The 13704-nt window shown below is 38.6% G+C and overlaps 1 protein-coding gene across 4 annotated transcripts in view; it reads left to right on the forward strand.

Annotated features, from left to right (window-relative positions):
* Positions 1-13704, forward strand: part of TMEM117 (transmembrane protein 117) — a 192470-nt gene that overhangs the window by 138181 nt on the left and 40585 nt on the right. For all 4 annotated transcript variants that reach the window (XM_015854821.2, XM_032443208.1, XM_015854812.2 and 1 more), the window contains one exon: positions 13411-13570. In XM_015854821.2, the coding sequence (XP_015710307.1) occupies positions 13411-13570 (160 nt within the window). The remainder of the gene's footprint in view (positions 1-13410; positions 13571-13704) is intronic.

Raw genomic sequence — 13704 nt, forward strand, 5'->3', positions numbered from 1 at the left:
TTTGTTTTTGATGTACAGCAATGGTGTGCAGACTCTGTGATAGATTGCAAGAGATGACTGACTATAAATCACATTCATCTTTCAAGGCCTCCTACCAAGAGATGGCAGCTATCGTTAAGGCTCCCAAGGAAGAACATAAAGCCAAAAAACTGAGTGAAGAATTGGCCAGATTAATTTAATGTCTTGTCTGCACTGTGACTAGACAATCAAAGTTAACTTTGTTTTGATTAACAAAGTTGACCCAAAAGACTTATGAAAGCTTTCTAGGAGACTATATCCAGTCCTTAGTTTTATAGCTGTTGTGGAATGGATGTAGGCATTTTCACTGCAGATGTCCAAAAATTTGACTCATCCTAGACTCTCCAGTTGTTGTTAATCAAAGGAGCCATATCTTTCCAAGTACCGATTTGTTTCAAATTCTTATCAACAATATGTAGGTTCTGTTTTTTGAGGGAGAGTGTGACACTCTAAACTACAGACATTCTGAAAGTTCTCTTTGCTGTGCTGTTTTGAGCTCAACATGACCGTGAAGGCAAAGTAAAAGTCAATGAAGTTCATACTGTATGTGGGTCTTTGGAAGGTGGGTGAATACCTAATCTGACCTGTATGTGGCCCCTTGTTCTAAAAGCTCACCTTTCTCTTATACAAGGGGAAAGGGCTATTCCCTCTCTCCCTCTCCCCATTCTAGCTTGACTGCAGTGAAAGAACTGCCTTGTTAGAACAGTGTGAGAGTTGGGATGTTGATTCACTTTTTTAATACTTTTTGCAATTAATTGTAACCCTAATGAAGATGGACACTAACAGAAAAGCATGGGAGAAGAAACAAGTGCAATTCTAAGAGAGGAAAAAAAAAAAGAAAACTGATGCTTTTTTCCACTTGCTGGCAACCCATTTTGTCTGAACTCTGCAGTGTCATCTGGCATCGAATTGTGCCCCTGCCTTAGTTTATGCTAAGGTATCCACAGCTATTTGCGTATGTTCTAGATGACCAAAACATCATCACATCTTAGCATCAAAGAGGACGTATTATGGATTACAGAATGCATTGAAATTCATGCAGGGCATTAACTAAAAGTTAAAGGTAGGAGGTCTGGTTGTTGGTTATTCTTAACTACACTGACTGAGGCTGAAAAGCAAAGGGTGACGTTACTTGAAGAGGAGAAGGACCTTTACTTACACTTCAAGAATCCTGCAGCAGAACTGTTTGAGAAGACTGAAACATTCAGAAATGCACCACTTTTGATTAAAATTTAATTGAGAAAAGTTTCTCATCTGTGGGAGGGAATTTCTGATCAAAACTGGTGAGATCCACTCTCTTTGGAATAGCCAATAGCATGGTAATCAAATCCATAGGGACGAGTGTTCATCTGGACCTCTGCACTTTTCAATGGCAAGGATACAGTGGGGTGAAGAAGGCTTTGTTTTGGTTTACTGGAGCTTGCTAGAGTTCTCTAAATATTGTTATTTCCTCCAGAAGTTATTGAAATTAGTGAAGGATTAGCTCACTGACAAGTTTCTTTGTGAAGGGGATATTGCCATTTCCTGGCACAGTCAAAGTTTAACCAAGCAGCATTTCACACCTGCAAAGAGAAAACAATGAAATCCAAAGCTCAGCTCCTGTTGATGCGGATCACTGTAGTATCAGACAACAAAAAAGACTTCCTTAGGCATGTCAATAATAAGAAGAAATCTGCAAAAAACTGGTACTTGCTGATCATCTAACAAGTATGAGTGAGTAAAAGGCAGAATAATTCATGCCTTTTTTGACTTGGCTTTTGATATTAATGCCCTGTGTTGGAATGTTCATGCCTTTCTTGAACTATAAGGCCCAGAACTGGACACAGTCACCGATGCTGAGCAGAGGGGAAGTATCACCTCTCTTGAACTATTGGTGATACTTGGCAACCAAAACCAGTAGCGTTCTTGACAGTAAGGGCACATTTCTGATTCATGCTCAAGGAGGTGTTTACCACGACTCCCAGGCTGTTTTCTGTTTACTGATGTCTTTTTGTGCTGTATGCAGTATTCTGGATGTGATCTAAAAAGTATTGAGTAAAAACACATCATTATTTCCCTTGATCCACTGGCCATGCTCCTGTTATTACCATTTTGGACACTGTTGGGATCTCTAGTACTAGTGCACACAGCCAGATCTTGTACAGCTTGCTGTCTACTAAACCTTTTTTCCCACTGAATGAGATGTATACTTTCTGAAAGATTACTTTTGCATGAAAATACATTACCCAAGATGTAAGATTACAACAAAAAGCTGTAATTTTTCTTGTTTGTATACTTTGGAGTTGTTTTGGAAATACATTTAATCATAATGTAATCAACTTGTTAGATGAAAGAGCCTGCATTTGTTCAAAATGCTTTGGGGGAAAAAAAAAGGCACAACACATTGAAGAGTGGTTCAGAACAGTTGGATTTTATTTTGAAATGTTTTACACAAGTTTAACTGTAAAAGAAGACACTATGTTGTGAAGTTACATCTCAGAGATATCATGATGTATGAAACCTAAAATAATGACAAATTTCTTATTCTCTCATACTGCTGTATAGTTAAAGCATACAACTAATCAAATCCAGAACACAGAGAGCTATTAAACTATTATGATTAGCTTCATCTAAATTTATCTGTGGGTTTGTTGTTTTTTTTAATTTTAAATATGAATATAACATTGTATGAAAATTGTTGAGAATATGAATGTGTACCTTACAGCTCATCCATCTGCTCTTATCAAAGTGTTTTTTTAAGAGCAGTGATAAAACAGTTGGAGAAAGGCAATGTATCTTTAAGTTATACATAGAAAAGTCTGATTCTGTTTACATCCTTAGTATTTTGTAACTTATAATCACAAAGGAAGCAGGAGAGTTTGTGATTTTTTATTTATTTTTTTTTTTTCCCAATAAACTGCAGGGATAATTTTAACACTAAGACATAAGGATGCTATGCAAAGTCATTTCAATTTTCTAAAATGTTTTCTTTTTAAAGCCAAGTGCCCCCCGCCCCCAAACTACCTTTTTACTTCTGTTTTTCATTTGACGGTTTCTAAATAGAATCTCTTAGAATATATGTTTTGACAATTCCTAAATAAATTGTATTTGTTCTTTGTTTCAAGCAAACTTTCCCCTATTTTCTTGGGGAGAAAAAATGCAGTGTCTTAATAATTGCTGTCAACATATCAGCTACTACTACAGCCAGCAAAGTTCTGACCAGTGCAGGCAAGGGACATTCACACTGCCCCAAGTAGAAACTTATTTTCTCATGAATGGTTTTCTGGGCTTCACAGACTGAACAAAGAGGGGATTTGGCTACTTAAACAAAGGCATCGACTACAATTTGAAATACTTTAGTATATCAAAAAAGATACATAGGCCAGGCAGGTGTGGTGCAGGACTTCTACTACAAGGTCAAGCAGGTGCCCCATATCACTCCAGACATGTATTTGTAGGCCAATGAATTTCACACTAGATCTGTGTTGACTGTAATGACAGATTAGGTGTTAGCTCACATGTAAATTTCTGACTGAATCCAAGCTGCTTATAAAATGTCTTATTTGTACTGAACTAAACATATGTAGAAGTTATGTCTATTAAAAAAAAAAAAAAAGTGTTCATACACATAGCTGAAATGTAGCAGAGTTCACTGTTGGGTGAGGAAAAAAATCAGTAATATAAATGCAGGAAATAATGAGTTTATAATATCCCAAAGTACACATAGCTGACCTGATTGAGTGTGGTCTATTTTGATCAACACAAAAGTTTTGTTAATTATATAATAAAATTTGAATAAGATAATTCTGTGTTTACGAATTAATCATATAATCAGAGAACAGTCTGAGTCAAAAGGCAGCTTTAAAGCTCACCTAGTTCTGACTTCTCTGACTTTGTCAAGGATACCTTCTACTACACTCCACTGGGCAGCCTGTTCCAATGCCTCTCCATCCTCATCGTGAAAGATTTCTTCTTCACATCTAATCTACATCTTACCTTATTTCAGTTTAAAACTGTTACCCTTTAACCTTGTTACAGGCCTTATTAAAACATCTCTCTTTGTTATGCCTGCTTATGCATTGAAATACCACGACAGTTTCCTCTGAGCCTTTTCTTCACTAGGCTGGAGAACTCTGAGTATTTCAGTTATTTCAGCTTCCTCATCAGTTTTGTAGCCCTCCTCCGGACCGTCTCAAATGAGCCTGTATTTTTCTTAACGGGGGATGTTAGAGTTGGATGAATAAAGAATATAATAATCTTATTCATTAAATAATGTCAGTTCATTTATCTTTATAGCTTATCTGAGTTGTGTTGTAGCACTTGAATCTTCAACATCCTTTGAAAGTCGGTTTTTCTTAAACTGACTATCTGTAAGTCCAAATACCCCAGAGCATTGTAAGGCTTAAAAATGTAACAGAAGAAAGACATAAGGAGGTGGTGGAGTCACTGACCTTAGAGGTGTTCAGCAAGTCTTTAGACATTGTGTTGAGGGACATAGCTTAGTGAGAACTATTGGTCATAGGTGAACGGTTGGAGTGGATAATCTTGTAGGTCTTTTCCAACCTTGGTGATTCTATGATTCCATTAAAGCAGGTCTCTTACACATTCAATTAGGGTGTGGGAAGAACCCTTTTCCTTATGTAGAATTGTGCGGATTTTTAAATTTTTTTCCCAAAATGCATTCCACTGGAATTAAGCAATTAACTTCTAACTTTGGAAGATGAGAGCGAACTGGAGTGCCATAGATACAACTCATGTGAATCCTATACTGCCTTGTGTATGATAGGTATTGACTGAAAATATTTTTACAAGCAAGACCATGGAACTCCATAACCTGTTTTTCTTTTTCTATGTCGCAGATAGGAAACGGCATTTGAGACCTAAGGCTTATGTCTGATGAATTTAATTTAAATGAGCTGGTGTTTGAAATAGATAACACTTTCATTTTAGTAAATTAATTATGTGGCAAAAGGAAATTCAAAGATGCTTCTACCTATAATAAAAAATGATGCTCTCTAGAATTCTAATATTTTGCCATGTGATTACATTGCCTAATCTTATTCACTTTGTTACATGAAACATAGTAAAGTGCTTTCTCTGTACATTAACATAAATGTAATTTCAGACTTTATAAGACTTTATACAAATCTTTGTACAAAAATCCCAAGTAGATCTGGAATCATATTGATGCACTGTAATAAATTCACAGCTGTCACAGTCTAAGCATGGAAGCAAAGGAAGATTTGCTGGAGAGGAATAGCTTTTCTTTGCCAAATGGATATAATTGGAAAAAATGAGCTAGCACTTCTTACATTCATAAAGATGTTTTTTTTATTTTTCAAAGTATAATGAATATTTAAAATGCAGAATAAATAGTTTCACTTGTGTCTTGTACGAAGACTTCTTTATTCTCTGTGTGGGCCAGTTTCTTCTGCTCACCAGGCAGAACAACGACAAGCATAGACTAGCAGACTTTAGTGGGAATACAAGGTTCTCAAAATGCACAATGTTTACTATTATTAAGCATTATGAGCCAGTTCCAATATAAGCTTCCCTTTGTTATTCCCTATTCAAGGTAGCTAGAAAATATTTCAGAATTGACAATTTCAGAATTGACAATTCAGAACTCCTAGATACTGCCAAATGCTGAGTTACTTATCCATTACTCCCTGCTGTAGGACAGAAATAAGAAATATTCCATTGTGATTTAAATAATAATAATTTTTAAAAAACAGTACAATTCAATGTTTTTTATTAAAAAACATTTTCTTCTAATTGGTATTTAACTTCAGGTGAATACATCTTTTTGATGGTAATGTACTATCTTCCTCTTATTTATGCCTGTATGTCATGCCATGAGGTTTATCAAGCTCTGAAATCTGATGGTATTATTACTCCATGTCTCCCACACATTTGTCTCTTGAAGTAGGACTATCTGGAGGGTATATGGAGATCTGAGCTGAAGCCAATGGGATGAGGTTCAACAAGACCAAATGCCAGGTCCTGCACTTTGGCTACAACAACCTCGGGTGATGCTACAGGCTTGGGACAGAGTGGCTGGAAGACTGTGTAGAGGAAATGGACCTGGGGGTATTGATTGATGCTTGGCTGAACATGAGCCAACAGTGTGCCCAGGTGGCCAAGAAGGCCAAAGGCATCCTGGCTTGCATCAGAAACAGTGTTGCCAGCAGGAACAGAGAGGTGATTATCCCCTGTAGTCAGCTCTGGTGAGGCTGCATCTCGAGTACTGTGTTCAGTTTTGGGCCCCTCACTGCAAGAAAGACATTGAGGCCTTGGAACGTGTTCAGAGGAGGGCTACAAAGCTGGTGAGGGGTCTGGAGCACAGGCCATATGAGGAGAGGCTGAAGGAGCTGGGAATGTTCAGCCTGGAGAAGAGGAGGCTCGGGGGAGACCTTATTGCTCTCTATAACTTCCTGAAGGGAGGCTGTAGTGAGCTGAGGGTTGGCCTCTTCTCTCGTGTCATTAGTGATAGGACCAGAGGGAATGGTTTCAAGCTATGGCAGGGGAGATTCAGGCTGGACATTAGGAGGCATTACTTCTCAGAAAGGGTAGTCAGGCACTGGAATGGACTGCCCAGGGAGGTGGTGGAGTCACCGACCCTGGGGATGTTCAAGGAACAATTGGATGTTGTGTTAAGGGACATGGTTTAGTGGGAGCTATTGGTTATAGGTGAACAGTTGGACTGGATGATCTTTTAGGTCTTTTCCAACCTTGGTGATTCTGTGATTCTATGATCTCTCTGGAATCTCTCCTAGTGGGTTGCAGTAGTGGATGGAGGTGCACTCAGTTCAGCCCACGAGACACACTCACACTGTCTGTCTCTCAGCACCGTTTCCCTTCATGACAATGCACCACACTGCTGTGCTGCTGGTGGGTGCAAGCAGAGCTCCCAGCCCAGTGCTCTCTCTCCTGTTAGAGCTCTGTCCCACTCAGGGCAGGAGAGTAGAGACTAGCTGGAGTCTCAAATCTGTGTCGCTCCAGGGAACCCAGATGCCTTTCACAAGCACAGCATCTGTCCCTTGCAATTGCTTAATTGCAGAAGTGGTGCTGACACTAAGTAACAGGCAGACAAAATATTTTATTTTAAACAGGTTTAGAGTTGCTATTTTTGACAGATTTAATAACAGAACCCTTCCTAATTAAAACAAGTGAAATAAAAAGTGTTGGCATTTGCATATGAACATCTGCAGTAGCATTGTTCTTTATCGTTATTGTACACTGTGGGACAGTATGTTTGGCCAGTGCTGATTCTCAGATTAAGAATTATGGGAAGTATTTAACTTGATGGATGATCTCGCTTTCCTGAGGACTGGAAAACACTCTTAAATATCAAGAGCAGTAAAATTTGTTCTTCCTTTCCTGTATCCATTCTCACAGGGTGCTTTTAACTATTTTGTCAGATTCGTGAAAAATTGACGTTATAAACGACCACAACAGAAAACATAAATAACAATTTATTAAACATTGATTAGAATTGCTTTTCTGTTTCCTACATGCCATCTAAAGCTGCAAGTTTTGACAAATAGTGGCTAACTGCTTGGTGGTTCTATTTAGTGTGTAAATATACTCAGAATATATGCCTGTTAGTTTCTTTATTTAGTAAGCCCATGCATGAATTATATATTGTCTTGATTACATGCTCTCATTTCTTTAATGAACAATAATAGAAATACAGAATTTAAGGTTTAATTTTTTCATTAATGTCTCCTTCTGTCTCGAATGTACATAGTACTAAGCAATATCTGGAATTCTTCCTAGCTGTGTTTAGCAATTTCTAAATAACCCAGCTTAGTGGAAATTATGGGTCAAAGTGTGATGAAAAGTTCTCACAATACAATGTCATATAAATCTAAGAGCTACTTTTGACTCAACACAGGTGTGTGGTTTTTTTCTGGAGAAGGTATGGTCAAAGGGCAAGGTATTGCTTTTTGCCTCTTGGAAAAGACAAAATGAAGAAGAGGAAAATGGTCAGAGTTTGCCTTTCATCTCTTCAGTCAGTCCTAGCAGAATTCTTGCTATCTGATCATCAAAGCTACAGCTTCATAAAAGATTTGGCAGAGGGTCATGCAAGACAGAAGAAAATTCTAAGTAGCTCCAACAAAGAGCAGCACAAAGTTGCTAGTAGATTGAAGGTAGTGTTATCTTCCCCTTGTGTATGGTTGGGCAAAGAACTGTATTTGATAGTTGAACAGTGAAAAGCTTTCCTTTCATTGTGTGACAGTTTGAGAAATGAGGTTCTGACATGGGCCAGAACTTGTTTTAGTGGTACACTTTGTCCTGTTGCTTTTGACATGAAGAATGGGAGGTTCAGATTGGAAGCAGTTCTTGTTCCCAACATTAAAGTTTTCTGCAAGCATATATATATATATATATATATTTCTTAGCTTGTCTTCATATTCCTATATGCAAATTCTGTTTTGTTAAGTTTTCAACTTAGTACAGAAAAATAGCACAGGCAGGAAGCTTGTTATGTTCCCTTAAGATGTGGCTGAATATAAGTCAGTGGTGCTTCTGGCATAGCCCTGGAGGGAACATGCTGTGGACCTAGAATTCCTGATGTGGAATTTGATGGTGTCCTCAGGCAGTCAGGACCTAAGATGACCACAGCACCCTGTATCTTCTCTCAGGCAAGAAATAGGAATATCAATAAGTTCATGCTTTGCATATTGATCTAATGAAGTAATCACAGCCAAGCCAGCCTTCCAGTTTGAACTACCTTTGCCTTGGCCCTTAATGTTACTGAGTGAAAACAGTCACTTGGCATGGACAGTTTATAGATATTGTTGGGGAACCCTTTTACCAGTAAGGTTGGTGGCAGTGCTATTATTTTGGAATTCAAATAAAACTAAATGATGTGCCCACTCCTCTTCTGAGAAAAACCCAGAATTTCTTAGGTTTGCATCAACGCTGGATACCAGTTGCAGTAGATTGCAAAGCACTTGTGTTCTCTTCCTCTCCCTTTGTGACTGTCTCCCACAGCTCTTCCTTCAGAACATACTTTAGTGTTTTGGAGTCCATCTGCTGCTCTGGCAAATGGTTCTCTTTCAAGAACTTCTAAGGCATGGGATGGACCAGTGGCATTTCAGATGCCAGACTGCAGTTGCCAATATGACAGGCAATTGGCATTCTGAACTGCACAGTCTTAGCTGCTATGTTCCCAGACACATTCTTTGAAGAGAAGTTCCCAAAGTGCTAGATTCTTATGGGAGAAGGTCTTTATTTCCTGCTAGTTATGGATCTTCTTTTTTTTTTTTTTATTTATCTGAATGCAGTTATGTATTTAGACTGAATGAATCCATTGCAGATTCCAGGAATAAAAAGGCTCGTTTTTTTCTCCACAACTAAGTCTCGGCTCATCCCATTCACATTTCATAAGCTTACTGTGGAGTGGGTGCAGAATAAACAGAGAAGAGTTATGGACTAGTCTTCCGGAGTGAAGCTTTATTCCGAGATAACTCATTAACACAGTTACATCTAGGAGACAATATGACAACTCCTGCTCCTGATATCCTGGAAAGCTGAGTATCACATGTTATCCCTACTATTCAGAAGTGGAAACAAGCCAGCCCTGCCAGAAAGAAATGGGAAACATCATTACTTTTGACACTATTTAATGATACGGTCCATGAAGTAGACCAGAGAGTAGGAATGGAAACATCTACTGGAGAAAGATACTGGCAATGGATCTTGACAAGAAAATTTAGATTCTCACAGAGGATGGCTTACTCACGATACTGGGTTTTGAGTGTTTTTCTTTCTTTGATTAAACATTTTGGATTTCTGATATCCTGAGGAGAGCTTTATATGTGATTTTTTAAAAAGTAGGAGTTGTTTAAGAGAAAGGTACAGCATTTTCAGCCTGAGAGGCTAAAACAGGTGGATAACATTCGTGGTGGCCCTTGCATCTTGGGCACTGTTGTCCATTTATGGATGCGCACAGTGAAACAAAGCACACTGCTTTCAGTGAAGATCTGTTAGCAGAGTTCCTTCTTTAGCATAAGCTGTGAAGTGAACTGCATGCCAGCCTAATGTGCACAGGGTTTATGAAGTTTGTCTCTAGTTGAACACATGAAGTCTGTCACCTCATAAAGAAGCCCAGTGCATGCTCCATGAGCACACTGTGAAATTTACAGACAGAGCAGAAAAATATATATATATGGTCTGATATTTTCCTGAGGCAGAATAGAATATGCATGACTGCCTTCAGTGAAGATTTGGCCCTTGCAAGGTGCTGGCAAACAAGGGCCAGCAGTATGGATTTAGTGTGATATGTGTGATTTGATTTGACAAATTCAAGATAAATCTCTGTCTTAGCTACCAAAGATTGTGGAGATATGAGTTTAAAAAAACTGCCTGCTATTAAGAGGTGCCTGACAGTAAAAAGTTCCTGTCTTCAACCTTTCCTTCAGTTCTGTGTAGAACTGAACATTTTAGATTGTTACTAAAAGTGGTAATTGTAGTTCTGACTTTTCTGGATCTACCTAATAATTTTTACTTCCCAGTATGTAGTTGATTTGGACAGTGGTTGTTTTATTTTGTTGTTGTTTCAGGCTGTTTTGTTGTTCATTTTTATTCTTCAGAGCACCCTCGTATCTTGGAGAGTAAGGGCTTTGCTGTAAAATCTGTGCTACCACATCTGATTAAGTGACCAGGGCACACAGTGATTCAATCCAGCGAATTAGACTTAGAAGTGAAAAATGACAGGGCATTTCATCTGTGATAAGGATGAAGAAGCTGCACTAATGCCTGTTAGAGAGGAGTCATCTCTCTCTTGCCTTTCTCTTCATAGCCCTTCTAAAAGCAGAAGATGGAGGAGTCCCCCCAGCAGTGCTGTGGATAATGTGACGATGTAGCTCTTTCTCAGTAATGTACACTGCAAAGTATAGGACAAACTTCGCTGGCCTAAATATTGTGGAGTAGTTCACGTTTGTGTCATCTGATACAGGTCAGGTTAGTCTAAATCCTAAGCTTCTCTTAGTCCCCACAACACTAGGGCAATGCTGTACTTTCACAAGAAATGGGGTGAACTCTAATCCAGACAAACTCATTTTGTAATAGCTCCCAAAACATGTGTTGAATATTTTGTTGTTCCAGTATCATAGGTCAAAAATACAACTGAGCGCTAATGCAACCATTTCAAATGTCTCTTTCTAACCATACTTATCGGTCTCACATTTTCTTATTTTATTAGCTGCCCATTTTATGCTCCCTTCCCTCCCTGTTTGACATTTCTGAATGAGTTATGAAGTGATTTTTTAAGTGTATATGCATTTCCTCAAGGAAATCAGGGTGTTAGCACATACACTGGTCTTTGCATGCATGCTGGTGAAGCATGCATAAAAATGTCTTCCTTTGCTTGCATACAAGCCGAAGTCTGACCTTATATGCTTTGCACGCTGGCTCCAAAATGCAAATGCATAATTTAAGAGGTCTGAAGCAGAATAGCATTGAGCATAACTTCTGGGTACATGGTTCCTGTAGCAAACTGTGCAGCTTTCAACTAAAATAGCAAAGCACTGGGAGACATGAGTTCTGCAAAATGAGGATAAGGAAAGTCATTGCATCCAGCAGCCAGAGCAGCCTCCACCTGGCAGTAGAGAAGTGCTGAGGTCTGTGCTTTTCCTGGAGAGGTCCCTTCTCATCTCAAGTGGGAACATTTACAGCCACATGTGCCAAAGTGGAATCTGTAGGAGTCTGTCAGCTTCAGTACTCACAGGTGAGACAGCAGCAAGGCAAATGGTTTGGAAATAAGCAAGCTTGAGTATTGCTGAGGTCTAATTAAGTATATTTCATTCCTTTTTTTTTTTTTTTTTTTTTTTTTTCTCTGGCTCAGGTGCTGATAATGTGCTTAGGGGATACTGTTATAGTGCCAACCACATTGTTGAATATGACTGAATTTATTTATTAAGAATGAAAACAAATGTGCAAATGTAAAGGTAGAAGCAGCAAGTCCTTTTGTGTCTCATTATATTGTGGAAGAAATGGCCCATTGTACCACAGAAGAACTGTTCATGAGTACGAATGTGTACATGACTGCCTATGTGCTTATTTGTGCCATAAAGACACAGCCAAGACTGATGTATAAAAATGAATGTTTGCAGACTGGTAGTCTGTGACTTCTGCTATAAGTACTTGCCCTGATTAGAAGTGTCATAGGAAATATTCTTTACAGTTTTTACAGCCTTCAGTAGTTGAAGGAAATTAGACTCCATTGCTCTAGAACAAACTCATCACTGCCACAATAATTTAGCTCTGTGTATAGTTTCGGATGTTGGTATGCTTCTATTACAGTGTGGATTTTCTGGCAGCTCTTGCTAATGGGAGAAGCCTTGCTACCCATCAGTTTACTGGCATACTTCCCTGTTTTCATTGAACCAGGAATTAAATCAATTATCATTGCCATCTGAAAGGTGGTGAGGCACTGGCATAGCTGCCCAGGAAAGCTGTGGGTGCCTCATCCCCTGGGAGCATTCGAAGCCAGGTTAGATAGGGCCCCAGGCAGCCTTATCTGGTGAGTGGCAGCTCTGCCTATGGCAGAGTGGGTGGAACTGGATGGTCTTTAATGTCCTCTCCAACCCAAGCCATTGAAGGATTCTATCATTCTCTGAAAGATATCACCAAATCGATGTTGAAAGTGGGGCAGAACTATTTTGGGGGATATATTTGAAAGAATTTTATTTCAATAGTAAATCACAGAGTTGTATGAGGTACTCAGATGTGTCTTCTGGATTTCTCACATCATTCGTATGTGGACATTATTGCTTTTTTAAATTCACTCTTCATTGACTTCTCAGAAATTCTGAGTCAAAAAAATTGCACAAATGACATCGTAGGAGATACAGAGTGGCATCTTTCTCTACAACCCACAGAAAATGCTAAAGATTAATTTAGTGCAATGAAAATCTCTTTCATACAGACAGATGTTTTATATAAAATTCAGCCTTCACAGTTAATGTCCTGGGGCTCCTGCAACTGAGAAAATAATTTTCAAAGATTCTGATGTTCTTGTAGCCTTCCAAAATTGTTTATTTGAATTTGGTGTAGATTATTGTAGCCTTTGGTGTATTCTAGTAGTTCTCCTGTATTTTATTTAATCAATTAACATCATAAATAAAAAATATGGAATGAAGAACAGGAGTGATATATGCCAGCCTAATTTTGCAACATGCTCTGTACTAGTTAATAACTTTTTTTTTTTTTATTGAGGGAAGATCTGACTGCTTCCCTATTTTGAATTACATGATTTGTTTGGATACTTAGATTTCTTCAATGTCTTTTCATCAGTGGAAATGTGCTAATAAAGCAATGGTTGTCCACTAGAAGTAGATAAAATGGAATGCTGTATTTTCGTTACAATCATATTCTCTCTCAACTACTTTTTTTTCCCTGCAGGACGGTTCTATTTACACTGACCTCTGTAGTTGTGCTTGTCATCACTACTGACTGGATCAGCTGGGACAAGTTGAATCGTGGATTTCTGCCAAGTGATGAGGTCTCACGGGCATTCTTGGCTTCTTTCATCTTGGTGTTTGACCTTCTTATTGTCATGCAGGTATGTTTTCCTAATGTTCCATTCCAGCTGCCGAGGCTTCCTGTTTGCTGAGGCTCACTCTGTTTCCACTTGAGCACAAGGTGTTTTGCCAAGACTATGTAGAGAAAGGTGAATGTTTAGTTTGCCATCACTAT

Source organism: Coturnix japonica, chromosome 1, assembly GCF_001577835.2.
Source record: "Coturnix japonica isolate 7356 chromosome 1, Coturnix japonica 2.1, whole genome shotgun sequence".
Lineage (NCBI taxonomy): Eukaryota > Metazoa > Chordata > Aves > Galliformes > Phasianidae > Coturnix > Coturnix japonica.